We start from the raw sequence: 25,814 nt of genomic DNA, 5'->3' as shown, positions 1-25,814 counted from the left end.
GCTTCTCTCTTGCTGCTTTCAAGATTTGCTCTTGTCTTTTGGAAGTTTGATTAGAATGTTTTCACTGTGTCACTGAGTTCATTTTACTTGGGAGTTTCTGAGCTTCTTGTATATTTATGTTCCTGCTTTCACCAAATTTGGGTAGTTTGTTAGCCATTCTTTCTTTGAATGTTCTCTGCCCCTTTCTCTCCTGGGACTTCTGAAATGTACATGTTGATCCTTTTGATGGTGCCCCATAGTTCTCTTAGGTTCTGTTCACTTTTCTTCAGTTTTTCTGTTAGGCGTCAGTGATGTCCACTGTCTTATCTTCATGTTCACTGACTCTTTCTTCTACCTGCTCATATTGGCCTTTGAGCCACTCTTATGAATTCCTCATTTTAGTTGTAGTTTTCAGCTCTGGATTTTGTTTCTTTTTATTTCCATTTTGTTCACACATTTTCTTGGCTTTTTTCACATTTTCCTTTAGTTTTGTGAGCATTTTTAAGACAGTTGTTTTAAAGTCTTTGTTCAGTATATCTGCCATCAAATCTTTCAGAGACAGATTCTGTGGATTTCTTTTCTTTTTGAATGGGACATATTTTCTTTTTCTTTCTATTTATTTGAGAGAGGGAGAGATCACAAGTAGGCAGAGCAGCAGGCAGAGACAGAGCGGGGAAAGCAGGCTCCCCGCCAACACAGAGCCCGAGGCAGACCCCGAGATCATGACCTCAGCTGAAAGCAAGGGCTTAACTGACTGAGCCACCCAGGTGCCCCACTTTCCTTTATCTGGCTTGTGATTTTTTGCTGAACAGTGGACATTTAAATCTAATAATGTGATAACTGAAAATTAGATATTCCTCCTTCCCCAAGGTTCCCTGTTTTTTGTCTTTTATTTTTATGGTTGTAAGCTTTCTCTTTGCCAAGGATCAGACTGAGGTATAAACTTAGATTTTTCTCAGGTCTTTTCTGAGCCTTTGCTTGCACATGCAGTTTCTAATTTCCCCTGTACATGCACTTGTTTTTGAATGCTGTTGCTTTTTTGTCTGAATTTCCTGAAAGGGGAAAGACACACGCACAACTGAAGGAAGGGGAAGGGCATTGGACCATTAAGTCTCCGGGCAGCCAGAGTGGGAGGGGCTTGCAACAATGACTGCCATGATCAGAAGCAGCAACCAGTGATCAAAGCACAGATACCCCCACAACTGTAGTCTAGGGTTCTTTCCACCCACCACAGCTCCCATACGGTATATGCAGCCTGCTCCAGGAATGCCAGCACACCTGCTGGGTGGCTGGGTGGGGGACAGGTAGTGCTTCTGTGCTCTGAGCTGAAATTGATCAGAAGTAACCACAATGTACAGTCTAAGTCTCTTAGAATTTACAACCCTTTAGCAGACCTCAGTTTCAAAATAGTTCTATCACCAGTGTTATTTTAGTCATAATATTTTGTGACTGAACCCACAAAAATTCTAGGTTATCAAATCAATAAAACCATGTAGTCAACAGTTTATAAAAATACATCTTTATTGTGTTTCAATGTTCCTGCATGATAGATACCCAGTCATATAAACTTAGTTTCCATGTTAAATATAAGTTAAGCAAATACACACACACACACACACACACAAATTATAAACAAATCAGCAAAATTGCTGGAAAAATCCCTCCAAGCCATGAATCCTTATTAAAAGTGCACATTGGGATGATTAAACTATCTTAAGTCACCATACTCTGAAAATTGTTACCTGTAGCCAAATCTAAATGTTTAAAGAAGCAATAAAGGGCAAAGTGACTTGGAATAAAACTACAGTTGGTTTCTAAACTTCACGTCCAGTGAGTCAGGAAGTCAAATGGCTCCATCTGACATTTCAGCAAAGTATCATCTTTGTGTAAAAAGGATCAGGGGCCTGTCTGCAAGCCACAGGGAAATGTCAAAGCAACCACAGGAGAGCATGGCCAGAAGACTTCGTAGTCACATGGTTCCAGAACATGAATCCCAAAGATGAGGCAGCATCTACTCCACCCCAGAAGCCACCCCAGCTCAAAACCAGACTGCTAACAATGACTACATGAAAATTCACAACTGCAGCAAAACATACACGCATTCATATTATAAAACCTGGAAAAGTCTTGAATTTCAGAATAGAAAGATTCAAACATGAACCTTGAGAGGTTTGTTACTGCGACCAAAATACCCAGGTTGGGACTGGCCTGGCATGTTTCCCTGTAAATTTTGAGATCTAAATCCTTGAGAGCCGTAAGATGCATGTTCTCCTCAGTCTTCTCTCTCAGGGTGCTCAAACACAAGGGACCCACTGTCCCACGTTTCCCACAGCCCCTTTCAGGGTTAGAACAATTCAAATAGCTTCTGGAAGGGTGCCGAAAACTATACCAGGTCCTAATCCCACACAGAGGGCAAAGTCTGGCCCCCAAAGTTTCCATTGCTCGCTAGGAAAGGGCTCCATGCCGGCAGTTCAGAGACGAAAGCAGTCTGTGACTGCCATCAGAGACCCGTCCGTGAGCTCAGCGGCAAAGATGGCCATCAGCACTTCTCCGAAGGTGAACATGGGATCAGATTCGCACCGTGGGGTCAATTACGAGGCTCTGAGGCTGTGGGGCTGCGGACTGTGGACATGAGGTGCGACTTGTAGGTTTTGCTCAGGCCCGTCATCCAGAACTTAAGCAGCTTGACATTGTCTTCCTCAGATGCTCCGAGAATAGTCAGGAGCTTCTGCGTATCCTCTTTGGGTCGACTGTCCACCTTGGTGAATTTGAAAAGGACCTTCACTTTGCTGAAAAAAACCAAAAACACAACTCTCAGACGCCACAGCAAAATCACCACAGTTCAGGTAGCGAGGCCTGAGGGCTTCAAGACCAGCACACGGAGTGGCCACTCACAGCTGTGTGCTCCAGGACTTCTCCCTGGCCCAGCAGTTCTAACCCCGCGCCGTAAGGCCGCTGCCTCAAAATGGGGGACCCATTTTCTTTCAATTCATTTAAGGACTTTGTTGCTCCTCAGCTTCACTGTATTGCTGGGAATCAGGACAATGTCTGACTGAACTGCATTAAAAATTACTAACAAATTTTATTAAGAAAATAAAGTAACTATTTAACTTTAATAGAAAAGAAACATCTGTTATCTGGCTTTTGGGTTTTTTTTAAAAGATTTTATTTACTTGAAAGAGAAAGAGAGAGAGAGAGAGAGAGAGATGGAAATGGAGCATGAGTGGGAGTGGAGAGAGAAGAAGGAGGAGAGGGAGAAGCAGCTCCCCGCTGAGCAGGGAGCCCAACACGAGACTCGATCCCAGGACCCTGAGATCATGACCTGAGCCAAAGACAGACGCGTAACCAACCACAGCCACCCAGGTGCCCCTGGCTTTCAGATTTTTGAAGTTAATTAAGTAGCAAAAATAACTGCTTCTCTTGGAAGCAGGTGTCACAGGCATCTCATGCAGGAACATCGTGAGGACTAGAAGGGCTGACCTTGCACAAAGTCACTTAGCGGCCAAGATACTACTTGAACCCATGCTCTTAACCTCTGTTCTACCCCATTTCTCAGGGAGGCCACAGCCTTTTTCTGAAAATAGCTCCTGGTTCTTGCCAGCCAAACCCAACGCTCTCGGCTGGCCAGCACCCCCGCGGGGAAGCAGACTCCAGGGGCCAGTGTGGGTGTGCTTACTTCATCCACTCCTCCTTGAGGCAGACAAGGCACTGGTCCACCACGCCCACAGACAGGTTCTGGTTGGTCAAAGCGGCTTCCATCTTATTCAGGATGGTGGGGCCAACTGGGAACAAGGGCGGGTCGTCAGCATGGGGTTGCGAGAGGCAGTCTCAGCGCTCTCGTCCCCACTCACTGTGCTGAAAGGCCGGCCGGCCTGGCGGCACCCACCTCGGTCCGCAGCTACGGGACTTCCACTGGTCACAACAAACTCGTACTTGCTGAGGGACTGGTCCCCCTCGCAGCCAGCTGGGTGGAGGCCAGACCGGGGGGCTGTGTGGGCCTCGACGACGACAGCGAACTCTGCAGCAACACAAAGTGCAGGTGCTGGAAGCATGCCTGTGCCCCGCAGGGACCTGCTTCCCGCTGCTGCCCCTCCCATCAAAGAGCGGAAACCCACCTCTCTCATGCTTGGCCACATCTTGCAGTATGTTTGTCAGTAGAGTTAAGGATTAATTCTTGCCTCAGTTAATGTATTACATTTCAGTAACTAATTATATATCTGAACTCACTTAATGCCAAACAGCCCCGTGACAGCACTCCCAGTGTCAGTCTCATCTTATGACAGGGAAAGAGACTGCTAAGCGCTTCCCGCACACCGCCAATACCCCGGTTAAGAATTTCAAGCTCATCTTCAAAACCGGGAGGCTGTGTTCCAAAAAAAGGTGCGCGTCTCTGGGACTCAGGATCCAGCCTGGGACACTGAACGGAATGGCAGCTCGGGACTGCTGAGCCCCCAACGCTCTGACAGTCTACTTTCTGGCCATCTCTCAGAGTGAGCTTGGAGAAGCCACTGGCTAGCCGGGGGAGGCTGGGATTCACACCGAGGCTGACTCCTGAACTCCTCAAACCAAAAGAAAAGGATGCTCATCAGATTCCTGGCTCTCACTGGTGAATGTCAAGGCTGGATAGGATTTAAGGCACATGTAAGAAAACAGTCGCCTTCCTAATCTTGTCATCACCGACTCAGCTCAGCGTAATAACACGACAAACCTCTGACACCCATCTGTGCTGTTTCCACTCCCGTGACTCTAATCTGCCTTCCACCAAGAACCACACCCAGTAGGCTACCCTCAGAGGCTGTTCTGTCCAACCCTCACCCGTTTTAAAGACAGAAAACCGAGGCCCGAAGCCACTAGGAAAACTGGTCCTCCTGCTTGAGCAGACAGCGTCCTCAGATCCATGGCTAAGACGCAGTTCCACTTCTGAGCCCTGAAGTGCAGGGCTCGGTCCGACAGGAGAGGGACGTACCTGAGGACAGCACGTGGGCGGGGATCTGCACGTGAGGGCTGAGCCCCAGGAAGTTGCAGCGGTAGGCCTCCTCGTACTGGTTGCTATAAGGGATGACGCGGACACAGCCCACTGGCAGCATCGTCTAGAGAGGACACAGTAACACAGACCTGCACCAGCTGAACATCCCCTGCCCGAATCCATCACCCACACCCCACATGCCCTCCGCAGCTTGGGCCAAGCTTCTTTCCTCCCAGAAGGCATTCCTGGTCATGTGGCGCTACTGGGGTGTCTCTCGCGTGGCCCCAGATCCTAACCCGGCAATTGGTCATATGGGACTTACGCTACCTCTTGCTTTGTGGTGTTAATCTATTATTCTTTGACTTCTGAGATGTCTGTCTCTTCCCTCACCCCACAAAGAGATTATAAACTTTTTGAGGGATTCTGGCATATTCACTTTGTGCCCTCGGCAGACCTAGGCAGATATCAGGCATGAATGAGGTTTCTGAGGACATAAACATCATCAGCCAGGCCTGGGCCTTGGCACCCACAACCCCTCTGAGGTGCAGACAGCATGGCAGACACACTCCCACCTGACTCATCAGGAATGTTCTGTGCACAGGGATGTGTGCTGACCAAAAGCTGCTTTTAGGGCAGCTGTGAACCATGCAACGGCTTCTTAGAGGGATCTGGGGGTGAGGGCAGGGGAGTGATCACTCTACCAAGGCAGCACAGACTCCTTCCACTGGAAATAAGTGCCACCGATGACTGCCACTTTCAACAGTGCAGAAAAAGCACGGATCTCAGATTCAGGCATGCACGTCTGGGCTGAGCCATCCCTGCATCCTAACATGAAACCCACCGTCGGGATTTTAAAAAAAGAAAAACAAAAAATCACCAGACAGACACTGTCCCACTAAAAAACACTTACAAGAAAAACTACTCTTACCCGAAGAACCTCAAAAGCTGACTGGACAAGGTCTGCGTCTCTGCTTTTCCATATCACTTGATTCCCCATGAGAACATGCCAGGCCAACATGCGAAAAGACTGGGCACCCAGAACCTGAAAAACACAGTTCAGTGCGTTCTGCCCTGAATTTTCTTTTGTGCAACTGAAGTTATCTGTGTGTTCTCTTTGAGATGAAGGAAGATGGGTCGCGAGAGGGAAGGACCAGCTGACTTGCCCATGGTCAGGAGGAGGAAGGCGGAGGTCTGGATGAGCCCCTGGCAGCCCGATCCCAAGGCCCTGGCACACTGTAAGATCCCAATTTTATTTTTAAGAACTCGAAGCAGAGAACATGTTAGCAATCTGTAACATTCACTTTTTCTCTCATTACTTTGCTAAATCATTTCCAAGTTTGGGACAAGCAGCATGGCACTTCAGGACCCAGGATGGACCGGGGCTCTCCCACAGAACTCCAGTACACACCACCACCAGAAATACCACACAGATGCACCATCAACCCAGTATCTGCAGCCCCAACTCTCTAACGGTGTCCTTGATTGCTGTTTTCTTTCAATCCAGGAGTCACCTGAGGACCAACAACTGTTTCATTTATTCTGCTGTCCATCCTATTTGATGCTAGAACAGTCCCTCTCTCCACCTGACTTTTTTTTTTTTTTTTTTTTTTAAGATTTTATTTATTTATCAGAGAGAGAGAGGGCGAGAGCAAGCACAGGCAGACAGAATGGCAGGCAGAGGCAGAGGGAGAAGCAGGCTCCCTGCCGAGCAAGGAGCCCGATGCGGGACTCGATCCCAGGACGCTGGGATCATGACCTGAGCCGAAGGCAGCTGCTTAACCAACTGAGCCACCCAGGCGTCCCTCCACCTGACTTTTTTTTTTTTTTTTTTTTAAAGATTTTATTTATTTATTTATTTGACAGAGAGAAATCACAATAGGCAGAGAGGCAGGCAGAGAGAGAGGAGGAGGAAGCAGGCTCCCTGCTGAGCAGAGAGCCCGATGCGGAACTCGATCCCAGGACTCTGAGATCATGACCTGAGCCGAAGGCAGCGGCTCAACCACTGAGCCACCCAGGCGCCCATCCACCTGACTTTTTATAACTTCTCTGACACTGGTGTTTCTGAAGAGATCAGTCTGTTATTCTATGACTTATAATGTGGCTTAAAAAAAAAAAAAGGGACGCTAGAAATATACTTTACAAAACTCCTATAGTTTCAAAACACTCCCACCTCCCATGGGACTGAAGATTCCTTCTAACTTTAATCCACACAAGCAACAGACAAGGATGACCTTAGCCAAATACATGATTTTGGTAGGTCAATGTTCCTCATTCAGAAGGCCCACAGAACATCTGCCGTTTAATCAGTCTTTACACCATTTTTCAAAAAGAAAATAACTATCTTTTGTTAAAACTCATGTGCATTGTAAAAATAGTCACAGAGAAACAGGAAAAGGGACTGCCCTTGTAATCTTATCTTCTCGTCTGACCAAATATAACCAGGGCCTACACTGTTGTGTGAGACTCATGTCTCCAATCCGCGTGTATACAAACATGCGTACCAGCCTACATGATACAGTGGATGTTTTCCTCTCTGTACTCAAGGACACACCACTGTTTGGGTGCAATTCCTATGGTTGGACATCAGATTCTCCCCAATCTACTGTACGAAGGGCCAGCATTTCCAGTCTGCTAAGCGTCCGATGCTGCATGCAAAGCAGAAGTGCTCTGAGCAGTGCTTCCTTTAAAAGGTTCCGGCGTGACAAGATCAGAGAAAGGACCATGAGAAGCCAACCATGCGGGCTTTCTGTAAAACAGACACCTAGTCATCAGTAGAAGGGGAGCACTGTGCCTGTGGCCAAGGCAACCCAGCTGTCTTTGGCCAGCCACTGAGGGTTTCTGGTTATTCCTAACCAGTCAGTCCCCACTGGGTCTGAACGTCATGGGCCTAAAGGACAAAGTGTGCTGGATGAGAAGGTGGGGACTGGGCTCTTCTCCAGAGTTTCTGAAGGTGGGTCCATCCCTCGGTCACCTACCTGCCTCATATGCCGAAGGGACTTAAAGACGGACAACTTCCGGGGCTGCCAGTTTCCACAGTCCGAGAGCAAGGACGAATCTGTCGGGCACTTGGTCAGCTCCCGCCCTTCAGCACCCTCTGACAGGACAGGGGCTTTCTCCTCCTCTTCAGCCTCAGAGTTGTCCCAGCTTTCAGATTCCTCTTCCAAGTCTGCAAGACAGACCACAAAGACATTTATGAAACATGCGATCCTTGGATGGGACAGCGTCGTGGTGTCCACCTTAGTCCAAGGCACTCCTGATTGCTAGTTTGGGTCGGCTACCTAGACCGTTTGTCTTCGGAGCCCTGGGGGGAGCGGGGAGGAATCAATCTGTTTATTTACTTAGCCCGGAGCCTCACACTGCACTATGAAGCGGGCACCCATGAGACTATGAGCTGTTTAGGACTGCGGGATAATGCAAAGCAATGACAAGAACGAGCCTAGCTCGGTCACTGCACACTTCCTCGCTCAGGCGCTATTCTAAAGGCTTCCACACATTATTTCATTTCATCCTTTCAACTGCCCTGAGGTCAGTACTATTCTGCCCATTTTACAAATAAAGAAGTATTTGTTATTCCCATGAATCTGTGTGACAACCACAAATAAGGACATCTCTCCATGATCCCAATGAGATCCACAGGGAGGAGGCCTTGTCTGGTCACACAGAATGCATGAGAGCAGCAGAGTCAAGATCTGAAGCCAGATCTGTCCAAATCCAAAGTGTGTGCTTCGACCTAAAATAAAGTCCAACCCGTGACAGAGAGCCCTGCATGCCTGCACATGTATCCTTCCCAGAAGCTCCCACCAACAGACTATCCGTACCATCTTCACTAGCCTAGAAATCTGAAATCTCAGTAAATGGTTCTAGGCCCTGCTGATCTGCGAGGGCATGAAGATACATTGCAAAGGTTTTATCTTTCGGAACATACTCTGCCCTTGCTGAAACTACTCCATTTCTCCCCCTCAGGAAAGCGCTCTGAATCCAAGTGCATGTAAAGTCACCTGAGTGCGGGAATAACCTGGAAACAGCTCCAATTCATTAAGAAGGCCAATTATTTGCGACCCATAGCATGTCAAGTGTTATTAGTAACACACTACACACAACGCACATTGCAAATCTGGTTTACCCAACCCCAACACTGAGGCTGCTGACCTAGGTCACCAAGAATCAAATCATCTCCGGAGGAGGACCACAGACAGGGCCGAGACCAGAGGTTCCTAGGCCGGTACACACCACAGCAGAAAACCCTGTGTAGTTACTTAAAAACACACAGGATCCTGAACCCCAGACATGGAGCTCTCCTCAAAAACCTGGGGAGCATTACCCAGACATTGGTGAGGCTTGGGAACAACCCTTGATGGAAACCCAGGGTCTACCTAAAGCATAACACTTTATTATTGTTCAAGTGTCTAGAAAGGGAAAGAACCTGGGGATCCTAAAACAGGGACGAAACCTTCCATCAACCCATCTTCTCCACAGCCTAGCGGCCCAAATAGCAGACCTTCCTGGGTTGCCCAGGGTGATAGATTCCTTCACATGACTGTCAAGGAAAAGGACCCAGGAAACTACAATAAAAACACTAAGGCTAAATGGCAAGCTCTTACAGATGCTCCCCCTGGGTTACTGATCCTAGGGTCCCCGTCACCAGGATGGAGGGCCGGATGGCTGTGAGACAGCCCCTACAGCCTCCGCAGGCAGAGACGTGCAGCACAAGCACTCCCAGCTCACCTGCAAGCTTCTCCATCTGGACCAAGGTATCCTCAGTGGGCGCGCCCTCTAGGAGCTTCTCAGTCAGCCGGCTGCCGCACGCCTTCAGGAGCCTGCAGAACAGAGCACCACCTGTGATGTCTTCTTCCCAGAAGGAAACAGAACCTGAAGCCTATCACACCTTTTGATCGCACTCCTCGTTCACAGAAAATATGGGCACAAAAGATCATATTGCACACACCACAAACACAGAATCGGCCAAATCCAAAAGGACAATTCTACACGACAAAGGACTCTGATTCTCCAACAAAAGTCCTGGGGAAACCCGTGGCAGAGGCATCAGAGAAACCGCTCCAGACTTAAGTACACAAGGTGCGTGCTGTGAACTGGTGACCTGATCCCACCTGAAAACTCAATCCTGAGGCAAAACAGGAAAACCAAATACGGATTGGGCTGGATGATGCTAAGGAATCTGTCAGTTTTGTCGGATATGGTTTTACATTTGAAATGCTACAACTAAGATTTGCTTACAAAATATTTCCATTCTGTCTGCCTGTGCTCGCTCTCTTCCCCACCCTCTCTCTGATAAATAAATAAAATCTTTAAAAAAAAATTTTTTTTCCAAAAACAGGGGGCAGAAAAAGCAGTGAAATGTTGGCAACCACTATGGCTAAATGATGAAGGAATGCAGCTCATTGTATTATTTCTTCTATTTTGGGTCTGAAAACCTCACCAGATGATTTTATGTCAGCATGGGAGACAGGGACTCTCTAGTTCGCAGGTCCTCGGGAGCTACCCTCAAAGACCTCCGTTTGAGGTTCCTCCTCTGCACTCAGAACTGAATTAGACAATGTAGAGCCACGGCTGCACGAGGAGGAGGATCTGAGGGCGTCTATGGGAGAGGTACATCTTGCAATGGAAGGAAGAGAAACAATCTGAGGCCAGAGGACAGACTGTGGTGATTGTTAGAAGAAGGAGACAATTCCTCCCTCCTGACTAGGCAGGTCAGAGCGCCACAGCACACTCCTAACAGCCTCTGCTGGAAGGGCCCCAACAGCCTGCACCGAGCTGCCAGGGGACTGCAAACCTTGGACCACTGCAGCCCTGAATGACGAACCCCTGAGAAGCTCAGCCAGAACCATCCAGGCCAGTCACCCAAATCCTTGACCCACAATGCTTGTTGGAGACAAGAAAGGGAGATCACTGCTCTTGGTGCGAGAACATCACCTTAAACACTTGGGGAAGGGAGTGCCACCTAAATCCATTTTCCGCATGCCCAGGGGAAGATGCCCAGAGAAAAAGGAGGCAGGTACAGCACAGAGGCCCCCGGGGAACTCAGCCAACAACAGCTTCCCCAGATTCATGCAGCACCCAAGCAATGACTGCTCTCATTCTAACGGGCGCTAAAAGACTGCAAATCTCGTTACCAAGCAAAGGAGGTGTGAAGGCATGCCCACAAGTTGTCATCGCTTGTCAGGGATGTCAGCGAACGGGCCGCGTTGCCGTTGCGCTGGTGCAGGAAGGGCGTGAAGGCCGTGTTCATCCTCTGGGCGCGCTGTGGGCAGCCAAACTGCTCTGCCTCAAACACCTGAAATGCAAAGGGAAAGGGTGGTCTTTGAACCGAACAATGACAGCGGAGCAGCGCAGAGCCAGCTCATTCATAGCCAACTTCCCGGCTCCTGCTCCGGAAGACTCTGTCCCGTTCTGCTGCCCTGATGCACAGAAAGTGCCAGTGGTCTCCTCATTCCAAACAGAATGGTTTCTGTCTCACAGCTTGATTACAAGCCACCGATTTCTCCTGTACCCTATTCCACAACCAACGTGCCAAGCACCTGCGGGTACTCAGGAGGCACACATGCTTGCGTGGCCACTACTGTTATTCTCCACATACTTTCAGTCTCCCCCGGTCCCAGCACATGGAGGCTTTCACTGCAAGACCTTGTGTGTGTGTTTGGGGGCGGGGGTGGACATGTGCCCCATCCTGGCACTGAGGTGAGAGAGAAACGAGGCCCTCCAGCTCCATCTATGCCCTGTCGCAGGAAAATCCGCAACTTTCCAACATGGCTGCCACCCCACCTACTGGGCTGACTACAACGAGGTCTCCCAGTCCCTGCAACGGACTAGAATACGACTGACAACAATAAACCGACACCGACAAACAGTAAACAAATACGACTGACAAACAATAAACAATAAACTGTTGGCGCTGGTGGCTCAGTTGGTTGAGCTCTTGATTTTGGCTCAGGTCATGATCTCAGTGTTGTGCAATCAAGCCCTGGGTCAGACTCCTAGCTGGGGATGGAGGCTGCTTGGGCTTCTCTCTCTCCCTCTGCTCCCACCCTGCTCTATCAAAACAAAAAAACAAAACATAAAAAATAAAAACACCCAAATAAAATAAAACGAACAAAAACCCCAAATCCTGTGGTTTTAACGCACTGAGGTCTGGAGGCTGTTTGTCATCACAGCATAACCTGGCCCATTCTGAGAGATGCGATGCCACAGCTAGAGGTCTATGCTGGCGATGGGTCTACAACATGACTCGTGCACAGGCTTTCAGATGAAGGTCAGAGGAAGCAAAGAAGCCAGGAAGGAAGCAGGACATGTGAGCATAACGAAGAAGCCAGAGCCGAACAAGAAAGGGGACAACAGTGGACTCGAGAGAGCCACTGAGTGAAGCAAGCAGGACTGACTGCCGCAGCCCGACTCTGAAGTCGGAAGACCACAATTCAGACACAGCAACAGCCGCCAGACCTGGAGATCATAAAACCACCCTTGCTCTGACCCCGTCAGTGCCAGGCTCCTCCCCCACTGCCACCCACGCTCCCTCCACGTGGGGTCACCTTGAGCGCCTTGCCCTGCAGCTCATCAATGATCCCTCGGATCTTCCCAAGCAGGAAGGGCCAGGAGTTGATGAGGTAAATCCGGTCCATCATGATGGCGATGATGCTGTACCAGCGCTGGAAGCCCCTGGCCAGGCTGTCCTTGATGAAGAAAGTGTGGCTGAACACGAAACCATGCTGCTCGTCCCCAAAGAAGATGGGGCCTTCCCGGCCAGGGCAGACCTGCGAAAACCAACAGCCATTGCAGGACACAGTCCAGTGCCTGCTCTAGTGACACAACTCCTCCTTCGCTAACCTAGCTTTCTGCGGTAAGTAACTGGCATTAATTATGGGAAGAGCGGGGGAGGTGGGGACAAGACAAGAAAACTGCTCTCCTCTGCTCCTGGGATCAAACTTTCGAAAGATAACATTTATCACCATGGACTGCAAGGGCCAGTCAAGTAGGTTCATAACTTTTTTCTACCCTGAGCCATGAAAAACTCCTGTTCAAATATTGTATCTATTCTGGACCCCAATCTGCCAACATCACTCATTCAGAATACACTGGAGAAGATCAGAGCAGTCACTGTAGTCCATACAATAAAATGTGCATACTTTACGTCTCTCTCGAGACACATTCACTCTTCACACACAATTCACACAATTATCTGCCTCCAGAAGATTAGCAGCAGGAAACCAGAGGGAACCAGCTAAAGACAGGCACCCTGCCACCATACGTTAGAACTGAGAGGAGGGCTCAGCATGTCCCATCAGGTGAAAGGTAACATTTATCACCATGGACTGCAAGGGCCAGTCAAGTAGAAGGGAAGATTTGTAATTGAATCATTAATTCTTCCTGACAGATAAAGAAAAGCTAAGGAGCACCTGGGTGGTACAGTTGGTTGAGCCTCTGACTCTTGGTTTCAGCGAAGGTCATGATCTCAGGGTTGTGAGATCAAGCCCTGCATCAGGCTTGGTGTCCAGCACGGAGTCTGCTTGAGATGCTCTCCCTATCTCCCCTCCCAATCATGCGTGCACAAATACGCACTTTCTCTCTTTCTAAAATAAATAAATCAATCTAAAAAACCCCAGAAAATCAAAAAATATAAAAGCTAAGACTTGAATTCAACAATAGGACCCAGGTAGTTTAGGAACAAACTGATTCACCCTTCAGGAGGTATACATGGTAACCCACTAAAGAATATGATGATGATGGAGATGATAACCACATAACCTAGAAACAGTTAATGTCTTAGAAATATACTCATCAAGAACTGAGATAATGAGGGGCGCCTGGGTGGCTCAGTGGGTTAAGCCGCTGCCTTCGGCTCAGGTCATGATCTCAGGGTCCTGGGATCGAGTCCCGCATCGGGCTCTCTGCTCAGCAGGGAGCCTGCTTCCCTCTCTCTCTCTCTGCCTGCCTCTCCATCTACTTGTGATTTCTCTCTGTCAAATAAATACATAAAATCTTTAAAAAAAAAAAAAAAAAAAAGAATTGAGATAATGAGGGATGCCTGGGTGGCTCAGTTGGTTGGGCTCAGATCATGATCCCAGCGTATAGGGATCAAGTCCCACATCGGGCTCCTTGCTCAGCAGGGAGCCTGCTTCTCCATCTGCCTCTGCCTGCCACTCAGCCTGCCTGTGCTCGCTTGCTCTCTCTCCCTCTCTCTCTCTGACAAATAAATAAATAAAATCTTAAAAAAAAAAAATAATTGAGATAAAAGTCTGGTGCTTGAATGATAAGATAGCAACCATTCAGAACACTGAAGTCTAGCCCAACTTACTCCAGAGTTGGAGAGAACCGGGGCTGCTGCGCGCTCCCTACTCAGTGATCACCCCGTCCTCTTCGTGAAGGACTGACCTCTGCCTTCTTTCCTGTAACTGGTACTGAACCTGTTCAGGGCGTCTGGGAGAGTGTGTCATGTTCCCACAGAGCTCCCTCCAGGGTCACGGTGCTCACCTCACAGCTCAGGCTCCGCACGCAGGCCTGGCGGACAATGCTGAAGAGCTGGGGGTGGTTGGGGTGCTGGTGACTGACATATTTAATCGAGGTCTCTTTATCATGGCTGATATACCCAGGATGTCCGGCAGCAAGGGACCGGCAGCCCTGCCACGGAGAAGGAGAAGAAAACCAATTAGTCAAGAAGTAGGAAACAAACTTTCTTACGCACACCTGAACAAAAAAACCCAATATATTTTCACATAAAAATAACTGCCTTCTAGAGTTACGCTTCTCAAGATTTCAATGTTTCCTGAATAGGAAAACTGAACACCGATCACAAAGACCATCAATGTATGGGTATGAGATGTCAGAGTAGGAGGAAGAGACCGGATCTCCTGGGCACTGCGTAGCAGCTGTTATGAAGGGCTCTGCATACACTGTCTCGTTTAATCCACAGTGCAACCCTATGTGATGATTACAGCCAGAATCCTCACTTTCCAGAAGGCAAAGCTGAGGACCAGGGTTGAAAAGTGGCTCACACAGGGAGTATGCTAGCCTCTGTCCCTGGTCCTGACACAACCACTTTGCAGGGGCCTCAGGAGGCCGCCTGCATTCCCTGGGGTGCGGCACCCTGAGAACATAAACTCAGAGCCTGTGCTAGGGAGTGGACTGGACTGGTGGCCCTGGCTGCTGCGCCCCCTGGAAGCCACCACCACACTGGCACGGAGGCCATGCATCCCAGAGGCCACCCCCACCCAGAGAACGCACAAGATGGGATGAGGCCAGCCCCTCTCTGTGAGATGCGGGACCCTTCCTGTAGCAATGCCAGCTCAAGGAATCTCTCCATCCAGCACTCTTTCTTTCCTTCCCTCCTCACCTGCAGAGATGTCAGACTGGCTCGAAGCGGCAAGGCTCTCCCGACCTTCTACTGCCTCACAAGTGTGTCCAGCAATAAAGAGAGCAATCTTGCGCATGCAGTCTGCCTCTCAGTGCAACCGAACTACAGTGGCTAGACTCCCCTCCACCCTGCAGTGGCAGGTCTAACACCATTCCTGATTTCAGGGCCCGACCCAGGTCTGTCACACAAAGCAGCAGCCTGTTGAGGAAACCTCAGCTTCATTCCCTAGAGCTCACACAATGACACTGAAAGTAACAGCCAGGCCCCCATGAGGAGGACGCTTTCCAAGACACTGGACTGAGGGAAGTGGAGCCGAGGACGGGCTAGTGTGCAGACGGGAGCATGCAGAGGGAAGGGCCGAAAAGCAAATGGCAACTGTCAATTGTGTCAACTGCTGGCACAGGATGCGTGGAAAAAGCTAAAGCTGGGATCACGGGAAAGAACTACAGGGACACAGAGAGAAGTGATCACATTCCATAGGGCCCACGAAGAATGGTCTGCACACATCATAGGAAGCGCACACCTTTCTGTGAGGTCATGTCCACGGTTAAGTTCCACAGGGTCTTCTGCCCACCCTCCAGGTCAAATTCACATCAGCATGAATCCCAGTCAAGAAAGAAACGTCTCCAATACCCTGAGGGACACTTGCCTCACACATGTCTGACTTTTTGGGTCCTGGGCTGCTGGACTCTGCGCTGGCCCCTTCCGCGGGACTGTGAGCGCGGATCCGACTGCTCATTTGAATGCCACCTTCCTCCTCCTCGGCCTGCTCCCCCTGGCCAGGGCTGTCCCCATTCCCAGCCCCCTGAGGAAGCGGGGCGTGCAGAACTTCCGTGCAAAAGAGAGTGCGGGGGCCGTGGAGCTCACAGAAGTGACAGAGAGCGACAATGGCATTCATGGTGTCCTGGAGACAGCAGGAGGCCTGTGTGGGGGAGGAGAGGAAACATCATCAGCTGGCCAGCCTCTGTTCACGCCGCAGAACGCACCCGCTGCTCTGGAGCACAGGGACTGGGCGGGTGTCATCAGCAGGCTTCTCGGCCAGCAAGGCGGGTCACCCAGCTATCCAGCCAGCCAGCCGGCCTCAGCAGACAGAATACAGTGCCTGCCTACTAGGGGTTGCAGTGGAGGAGGGAGAGTATGATCAAAGATCACACAGAAAACCCTTCAGTTAGAGCTGTGACAGGGCTAGGAGGTGGCCAGCCCAGGCAAGAACACAAGGATGAGGGACAATGCGGCAAATATGACACAGATCAAGGGGATCTGGAGGCACTCATTTATTCTATCAAAAGCTGCTGTGCTGGGTGATATGATACTGCCCTCATGGCGCTTACCTTCTAGGAGGGGAGGGACACACGACAAACTGCTTGCTCTCCTGTGGTGACAGCTTTGGGAAGAAATGTATGGCAGGTGGGGGTGGGGGGAGACCCAATGGAGGAGGTGGGATGTGATTTTGGATGCAGGGGCTCTCTGAGTGAGAGCTGAAGGGAAGAAGGGAGCCATGGGGCCAAGGAGGGGGCATGTCAAGGGGTGTGTCTACAGCTGGGGGATAAAGGCAGAAGATTAGAAGCAGGTGGACTTTAGAGACCCTTCTAGGCCGCAGTGAACACTGATTTTCTTCAGACTGGAGAGTCTCTGACAGGTTCTGATGAAAAATATGATAAATGTGAGTACTAGACAGTGGCCAGGATTCAACCCTTCTCTTTTGGGGACCCTCTCCCCCATTGTGGAGCCAAAGAAGATATCTTCTGTCCTCATTCCCCGACATGGGTGTGACCAAGGCATGACAGTCAGACACACCTGCCCAGAAACCCGAACCCAGTGCTCCCATGTCGGGGAGTGAGTCGCAGGTGACCGCATCCTCAAAACCCCACATGGTCTGTCTGTCACCGCATCCTCCCAGCAGCCTCCCTTCTCCAGGCTGCTCGCTAACTCTGCCACCCACCCGGCATCTTGCAGACCACCTCTCAGCTGACATGACCACCACTGCTCCCGTCTGTGCTCCTGAGGAAGGGGTTGGAGCTCAAGTGACAATGGGAACAGCAGAGGCCAACACAAAACAGACAACTCAAGACAAAGTCAGCTGGGCTGATGTGAGTCAGGCAGGCGGATCAGAGGGGGACTTGCGGGTGCCTGGCACGCAGGGAGAGCTGGGGCACAAGATACTGCTAGAGAGAGGTGGGCAGTGGACAGAGTTTGAGAGACAGTAGGACATTTAGCTGGAAAATCCTGAGAGCTCCATGGAGATTCTGGACTACAGAAGCAGAGAGGGCTGCAGAGGACGAAGGTCCAGGACACTCCACAGACCTGCCTGACTCACCATCTCACCACTCACTTCTTCCTCACACGTCCCTGTTGAAGGCCTCCCAAACCAGCTCCCCAGAGCAGCTGCCCACTTACACTGCATCACTCTCTCCCCTCCTCCGCTTTATTTCAGTTCTCCTAGAAACTGTATTGTTCGTGTTTCCCTGCATGAACCTTCCCTAAGATGGGGGTGGGGGTCTAGTTCCTGACACACACTGGGGGTGTGTACTGAAGATGAGTGGGTTTAGGAGCTGCCCACAGAGAGAGGACAGTTGCTGCCACAGAAAGCAGAGAGGTCCTCAAAGATACCTATGGGCAGAACAGCTTCAAGAGCACAAGCATGGGAACACCGGATTCTGAGCACCTAGTGTCATGAGACCCAAACAAGCCAAATTCACTTTTTTTTTTTCTTTTTTTAAGATTTTATCAAACAGCCAAATTTAAACAGAGGTTCCACCAGGCTCACTCTGGTGAGATCAAGGAAAATGACGGTTTAAGCATGTGCTGCGGAAGACGAGCGAGGCAACCAACAATGGAGCAAGAATCCCAGAGGAAGAAGCTTTGAGATCCAAAGGCAGAGGCATTAACCCTGGAGAGGGGCCACGTCTTCCCTTCAGAGGCATAAAAGGGAAATAAGGTTCCCTCCAGCAAAACACCTGCGCGAACATGGCACGAGACGAAGGGCGCACCCCGTTTACCGCAGAGCACCCACACGAGCCTCTATGCTCAGCAAAATTATGTGTGTACCATCCCGCCTAGACAAGAGCACACAAGGCCATGTCCAAATGAGTCGTGCACAGCAGCAGCGGCCACACTGCAGCTCTAAGGCCTGACATTTTCTAGGTAAGAGGGAAAAAAAAGAGCAGATTCTAAGAGCAACGCACTTAGCAGCTTACTTGAAGAGCCACCATCAAGCAGCTTACTGCCAACTTAAAATCAGACCCGGTTTGGGGGTTCCCGAGGCTCTGAATGGCTTAGCAGTCTTCCTGCCTTCTGCTCAGTGACAGCAAACTGGCACTGCAGCCGAACTCTGAGCTGAATTTCTGCACCCCTATGGCATTATTTCATAAAGGATGTCTTTAAACATAAATATATTTACTTCTTTTAAAAATACAAAATATTTACAAACATTAGGTCCTCATCCTTCCTACTTCAGGTTACAAGGGACTGCCCTGGCAGCACCAACACCATGCCAAGTTAACCCTTCAGACCTTAGGCCTACGAGTCTCCCTCCTCCTGGAATGGGATGGACAGACCAGAGGTGAGGTCGCTAAGCTACCTCTCAGCATCCATGGTTAACACAGCAGACTTTCATTAATAGTTTTTTTGTTCTGTTTTGTTTTTTTAAAGAAAAGCAGCTCCAATCACGAGTACCACAGCCTCAGACAGCTAGTGGAAGACAGGGAGGTATCACTTAACTCCAAAACCACACAGAAAAAAGTCTGTCTCCAGCCTTTACGTGCCAGATAATGTCAAACATCTTTCTTATCCCGACAACTACCCTTAAGCTGAGAAACAGAGGCCAATCCGCACCTCTGTCAGGTTAACCCCACAACATGTGCAACAGAATTCTGAGTAGCAGGTGGTCAGTTCCTCTACCCAGCCCACTTCCAATTTGTACCAGATGTTTATGGAAGAAAATAAACTGGCTTGAGTATGCCTAACAGTTCTTCCCTTCCTTCTAACGAGCTTTCCAGAATCCAAAGCAGCAGCAGTAATCTGCCCCCACCCCTTCAACTTTATACTCAAAGCAAGACCCAAACACGTCAAAGGGGTGGGGCCCTTTCCATGGTGCTGGCCTGGCCCTGGGTCTATTTCATTCTCACTTCCTGTGTGGTCTTCTCATAGGACCATGGAGGCTCAAAGAGTACTTTGCCAATAAACACAGCATCACAACGGCTCTTAGCCAGCAACGAGCCCCAGAATTCCCTGCTGCTTCATTACCTAGTCTTCTTCAGGGGAGTCTCATTAGGTCAGCAGCTGCAACCCAGCAAGTCCAAGGTAAAACGTTCCACAGGGGATGACTTCCAACTCAAACCCATTCACACCGCGGTGGCTCCAATATTTCTACCAGCTTCACCTGGATTTCTGTTCATGAAGTTCCCTGATGACACGTGAAGGGCAAACAAGTCACGTACCACTTATTTCTCAATCTCTTCATAACAACGTTGACAATCCAATGCCGGGAGCTGTGCCAGGGAGTCCCTACTGCCACTCTGGCTCGTCACCATGGGTGGTGCCAGCTGTCCACGGGCTGGAGAAGCAGCACCTCTTTTCAGCAAACTCTTTCCTCCTACTTCTCTGCCTCCAGTGGCTGCTGCTGATCACCTGGAACCTCAACCCACAATGCGCCAGTCTTTGGGTAAATACTTTCCTCCAGGTGATAAGGCTCTGTCCAAAGAGACCCGCAAACTGGAAAGAAATGTGGTCTCCTACCCGAGATGGAGAGCACTGATCTGGGCCTATCACTTCATCAGAGTGCGGGCCTCAGAACGCCAGCCTGGGAGAAAAGAAGTCCTGACACACACCCTCTTCCCTAAACCAGAGGCAAGGCAAAACCTGGGTTGGGGGGAAGGCAGAGGGTTCAGTCTCCTGGTAACATTAAAGGGGAAGGAATCGGGGCATCTGGGTGGCTCAGTGGGTTAAAGCCTCTGCCTTTGGCTCAGGTCATGACCCCAGAGTCCTGGGATCGAGCCCCACATCGGGCTGTCTGCTTAGCGGAGAGCCTGCTTCCTCTCTCTCTGCCTGCCTCTCTGCCTACTTGAGACCTGTCAAATAAACAAAACTCTTCAAAAAAAAAAAAAAATGGGGAGGAGGGGAACGAATCAACGACGCTGACGGGGTCTGAACCCAGGTCACGTTCCTCATCCCTTTACCGTCCGTGGATCTGCCCCCCACCCTACATCTCAGGTTCTTAGCCACCCCCTTCGACTCTGGCCCCTCAGCACCCCGGTCGCCAACACCGCACCAAAGCTACCCCGAAGGCTGTCAGGCTTAATCCAAGGCCCTTAGGCCCGAACCATTCCCCCTTCATCGCCCCCCGCGACTCCCGCCCGCCGCCACGACCCGTCCCTTCCAAAACCCTCCTCCCGGAAGCCAGGCTCTCCTCACCCTCCACGAAGCCGCTCCACAGCCCGGGTTCGAACGACTTGGACAAGCCAGGTGGCCGCTCCGGGGACTCGCTCCCACACGGGCACTACCCAACCCCACGGACGCGGCAGAGCCGAATTCCCACCTGCGGGGAGAGCTCAGAGCCCGGCTCCAGCGCTCCGGCCGCGGCGCAACTGACAGCGTCTTCCTCACAGGACTCGCCAAGCGTGTCCTCCTCGAGCCTGTCGTTCCCCGGGCGCCCAGCCCCGCCGGGACGCCAGCCTGGCCCCGCGAGCCTCCCACACCTCCCGTCCGCCCGGGAAGTCCGCTTCGGTCCCGTCCGCCTCACTCACCCCGGACCGCCTAGGCGCGGAGCCCGAGGCGCGTGACTCGGCCGGGACGTACCATCCGCCCACCCCACGGGGGGGCCCGCGGGCTGGCCAGGCGCGGATCGGCACCGCAAAGCGAGGGGAGGCATTGTCCAGCCCGCACACCTAAGAAGACCACGAGAGCCGGACAACTCCGAACTCTGGCGGGGAACCTGAAGCGGCTGCCCGACACCGGCCTCTTCCGCCGCCTGATTTCCGCGCCTCCACCCACCGAGAAGTACGGAATGGTTCCAGCCGCACCAGCCGGGCTAGTGGAGGAAACCATTTCAAGGCGGGGGGGGGGAATACTTAAAATTAAAAAAACATTTCAAAAAGAGATTTGAGGGAAAATGTAGCCAGCCTAGTACACGAGGTCCACATCGAATAGGAAAAGAAACATAACGTCTCGGCTTTATAGAGAGCGGGGCAACAGCTTGTGGTTTCACCTTTGGCTGTCATTAAATTGCCGATGAAACCCGTCTTCTGTGGGACGTGCGGGCAGGTGGCCGGGAGGGGCCGTCACGTGACGTGAGGCTACCGGGCGACGCGGTTGGGAAGCTAGGTGGGTAACTCGGGTTGTGGGGGCCGGCTGACTGCGCATGTGCGTGGCACACGCCTACCCGAACAATAATCCGTCCGAGGTTTTTTAAAACTATGAGTCAGTTTTTAAGTAATACATATTTTTTAACACCTGGGCGCCTGTTAGTCAGCCTGTCCACTTAAAGATTAATTTTGAAGCCCTCAGTGCATGCATGATGTGATGTGGGCCCTCTGAGGGAAGAGCTAGAGGGACTTGAATCGCACTCCGGACGGCAGGAAATTCGTTTGAACTGCGAGACGGTGCTGCCACCTTGTGTCGGGTCGGATCAAAGACGGCCGACCTCCGCTCTGGGCGCCTGTCCGCGGAGTCCTGGTGCTTGTGGCTCCCGCAGGCGGTGTCCAGAGGTGGTTGTAGTCGAGTGTTGGGGAAATAAGCCCCCACCTTTAGGAAGTAGAAGTAGCCGGTTGTTCTGTTCTGTTTTGTTTTGTTTTGTTTTTTAATCACCACGGTCACTTCTTTCTTTGAATTTCCGCGTTACACTGAAGAGAGGAAAGAATGAAATTGCCATTTGTTTTCTGTCTTCCTTTAGTGGTGTGATAAAAGATTAAGGAGTGTGGGAGTTAGGCGGCTAGTCGTTGTCTTTATATGTTTAGTCTTACCAATCCAATTCCTCGTGATATTGGACAGCACAGACTTAATATTGGCTTGTAAGTCGCAAGATAATTTTTGAACCAAACAAAGAAAACCCGCAAGGATATACTGATTTGGAATTCTGTTTTTTATTTTTGCCGTCAACAGTTCAGACACTTGAATTTTATTGAGTTTGCAGAAATTCTTGGAAAGCCTTAGCGGAAAGGTGCAAAAACTGTTTGCAGCCTTCTGGTGTGGCTGGGCCTTTACAATTTCTAAGAGAAAACATCATTTCAACATTTGTCAGAGTGGACAGGATTCACCTTGAAAATGGCCACAGCAGCAATGCTAAATACAAATCTGCTTTGGTGTTTTAATTTGATACTAGTTGCTTGTTAAATATTAAATACCAAGCGCTTCCTTTCCATCTAATAATAAACTTTACCACGTCATTATGGATTCACACTTGTTAAATGCCTTTTACAATTAGCAGAAGTTCTCTGCTCTCAACTTTTGATTTTAGGAAAGGGTAGGATTTTTCTTTGTTTACCACCGTTATTTCAACTGCCTATAAAAGCTACCATTTATTTTTCCTTTTCACAATAATTGATTTACACAGACATTAACCCATTCATTTATTTTCTCCAGGCCTTTTGCAATTGCTCAGACTTGTGTACAAATAATGTTTTCTTCTACAAATTGGTTACCATTTCAAGTCGCACCCCAGAAACTTAGAATGCAGAAAGCCCAAACTGCATCTTTGAAAAGCAAGCAGGGGGTAGAGAATTAGAATACAACGGACCCTTCACATAACTTGAGGAGGGAACTTGAATGAACACCAACATTTCAGCTCCTAAAAACCCAGGACTTAGGTTTCCCCCTCTCCCAAACTGTTTCTTAGAAAAGTATTTGTCCCTGATTAGATTACAAGGCACTTCTCTGTTATTAAGGCACCTTTTACAGTACTATTCTATCACCTACTTTTGTTTGGGGTTTTAATTTGCTAAAAAAAAAAAAAAGGAGGTGCCATCCATACAAGCAGAAAAATCCCACTGCTTTATTGCCCATTGGTACCATTTTAAGGCTCAGAAAACATCTGCCACCATTTAAAAAACATGCAACCAGGTGTTTCTTTAAATAATACCTTGTGCTAGTATATCCCAAATTGGAGCTAATGCAGATTAAGCATACACATTTAAGAAATTCTATACTAAGGGACGCCTGGGTGGCTCAGTGGGTTAAGCCGCTGCCTTCGGCTCAGGTCATGATCTCAGGGTCCTGGGATCGAGTCCCGCATCGGGCTCTCTGCTCAGCAGGGAGCCTGCTTCCCTCTCTCTCTCTGCCTGCCTCTCCATCTACTTGTGATTTCTCTGTCAAATAAATAAATAAAATCTTTAAAAAAAAAAAAAAAAAGAAATTCTATACTAAAAGTTAAAACTCGTCCCTTTAGGTGATTTACTTGGTACCAGTAGAAATAGAAGCATAAATAAATACCTAAGGCAAATACCGACGTCTAAGGGCAATTGTTCTCATTAAGCCAGAGTATTAACATTTGATATGACCATGAAAAGACAGACTTGAGGAAAGTCTGCGGAAACCTGGTAGGTCTGCTAATAAATACCAACCCAAGGCTACATCCCTGCCTTACTTCCCTGGGTGCAAACTCACCATCTTCTGGTGCCATCAAAACACAACAGGTATTCCTAAGCAAACCTTTTCGCAAAATAATTTGCTGCTGAGAATTAACTCAGAGAAACAGCTAAGGGTATCTTAACTATTCTTGCAAACAGTTTCGGCAAGCTGACTACTCAGCAAACAGATTCCGGTTAACTCCAAAAAAACAAAACACAGGCATAGCCAGGTCACATGTTTTCCAGAGGCAGCATGTGTGAAGTCTTCTCTTAGTAACAAATGAGGACACTCATCTCCTTGATTCAAGATTTTCAGAAGTTACTCCTGTCAAGAGAAACCACTCCCTAGTTTAACAGAAATAATTTAATAGATGCCTTAACCAGGTGTTGGAGAAGCGGGGAAACATCTCACCGAGGTAGACACTGCAGAAAGTAGATCCCACCTGTAGGGTTTGCGGGACAGGGGGAAGAGGTTGGCATTAACAGCATTTAGAAGGCTGGAGGTGCCCAGCAGAGCTGGGTCCCCAAGTTACATGGGCAGGTGAGGGAGGCGTGCCTTCTGAGGTCAGCATCTCTCAGTGGGTATGTGGAGCCTAATTCTAGGAGCACAGGAAACACAACAGGGGCCTCACTGTTGCACCGGACCAGGGGCAAAGAGCTGTTGCTGGGGTTTTACTCTTCAACGGGAAGCAAACAGTGGGGAGCCCATGCTTTTTTCTTCCCTAGCCTTCCATTCTGCCTCTTGCTGGCAAAAGAAACGTGGTGTGCAGAGGTCTTGCCCCAGAATCAGAAAATTTGTTAAGGTGGGTATAAAGCTAAGAGCAGCACTAAGGAGGGGCAAGGATGTGTGGTTCACAGATGGCGGGGTTTTAATGAATTATTTTAGGAAAAAATGAACCATGACCACTTCATTAGAATCCCACAAGAGAATTATTCTTAAAGTCGTCATGGCTCATAACTACTAGGATTCTCAAACACATTTTAGGTGATTTTAATTTAGATCCAGGTAAATTAGAAAGTTGTCCAATTTATTTTTTAAAAAGTCTGTAATTCACTAGGCTGATAAAAAGAAAATTTCGTGAAATATTTTTCCTTTCCTAACTATAGATCCACATAAATGTAAGCGGGAATGACGTGGCCCACAAGCGGCACTAATTTGAGCTAGAGGATTTCACAGTTTTGATGAAGGGTTAAATCCAGCCATCTGTCTCTTTTCGAATCTGATTTATTGGCATTCCTGGTCTGTGGCTTCTTTCCTGCCGCAAAGCAGAGTAGGTGCCGCCCCAGACCATATGACCCCAAAGCCTCTTTAGGGACTTTTTACACAACTCATGAGGTGTCACTTTCTGTGAAAAATGAAAACGTGACTGATTAGACAAATTGACATTTTAAAAAGTGAATGTTTCTAGCAAGAGAGAGACATTTTTAAGGACCAAATTCTAATTTAATCTGATCACACTTTACGAAGACCCCACACCGTTCCCTGGCTTAATCAGTGAGTCCTCATCAGACACATTTTCAGACTTTTGTCAAGAGACTCTGAACATAATAATCAAAAGGCAGCCCTGTAGCTTAACTGAAAATGCTCCTGGAAGAAAATGCAAGAAAGTCTGGCATTGATCTCATAAAAAAAGCCATTCCCAAGGCTACAGAAGAGTAGCACACACCACAGGTTTAGCCCAATAGCATCTCCTGAATTGAGTTCATTGTCACCAAAATGCATTTTGATTCTATTTATGAAAAATTAGCTTCTGTGTTATGAACTGAACTCTCCCAGACTTTTTTTTTCCTCTTTAAAGGCAACCAATATCAAACTTCAGATTCAAATCTTCCAAAAATCCCTGAAGTTTAACTATTTCTGTTCACAATGAATATATCCTTTAAAAACTTTCAGAATATATCCTTTAAAAACTTTCAGAGGGGGGAAAAGTGATACAGAAGACAC

The 25,814-nt window shown here is 49.1% G+C and overlaps 1 protein-coding gene across 1 annotated transcript; it reads right to left on the bottom strand.

Annotated features, from left to right (window-relative positions):
• Positions 1–1,482: 1,482 nt before the first annotated feature.
• On the bottom strand, positions 1,483–20,984 carry FLCN (folliculin). Its single transcript, XM_059148495.1, has 13 exons — positions 20,845–20,984; positions 19,554–19,713; positions 15,958–16,230; positions 14,429–14,575; positions 12,490–12,711; positions 11,077–11,237; positions 9,671–9,762; positions 7,921–8,111; positions 5,874–5,987; positions 4,946–5,069; positions 3,866–3,997; positions 3,656–3,761; positions 1,483–2,768 (listed from the first exon to the last, which is right to left on the bottom strand). Exons 3-13 carry the CDS (start codon positions 16,204–16,206, stop codon positions 2,567–2,569), a joined length of 1,740 nt encoding a protein of 579 aa, XP_059004478.1. The 5' UTR covers positions 16,207–16,230; positions 19,554–19,713; positions 20,845–20,984; the 3' UTR covers positions 1,483–2,566.
• Between the last annotated feature and the right edge of the window lie 4,830 nt (positions 20,985–25,814).

The sequence above is a fragment of the Mustela lutreola genome, chromosome 15 (assembly GCF_030435805.1).
Source record: "Mustela lutreola isolate mMusLut2 chromosome 15, mMusLut2.pri, whole genome shotgun sequence".
NCBI classification, from domain to species: Eukaryota; Metazoa; Chordata; class Mammalia; order Carnivora; family Mustelidae; genus Mustela; species Mustela lutreola.
Note: the sequence above shows the minus strand (reverse complement) of the source record. Positions and strands in the feature narration are given on the sequence as shown.

Coding starts and splice junctions, on each gene's coding strand:
- FLCN (XM_059148495.1), bottom strand. CDS start 16,206: ATGAATGCCATTGTCGCTCTCTGTCACTTCTGTGAGCTCCACGGCCCC. Junction 8,112..9,670: donor CCAGATGGAGAAGCTTGCAG/GTGAGCTGGGAG, acceptor TCTGTCTTGCAG/ACTTGGAAGAGGAATCTGAA. Junction 3,762..3,865: donor TCCCGTAGCTGCGGACCGAG/GTGGGTGCCGCC, acceptor CCTTGTTCCCAG/TTGGCCCCACCATCCTGAAT.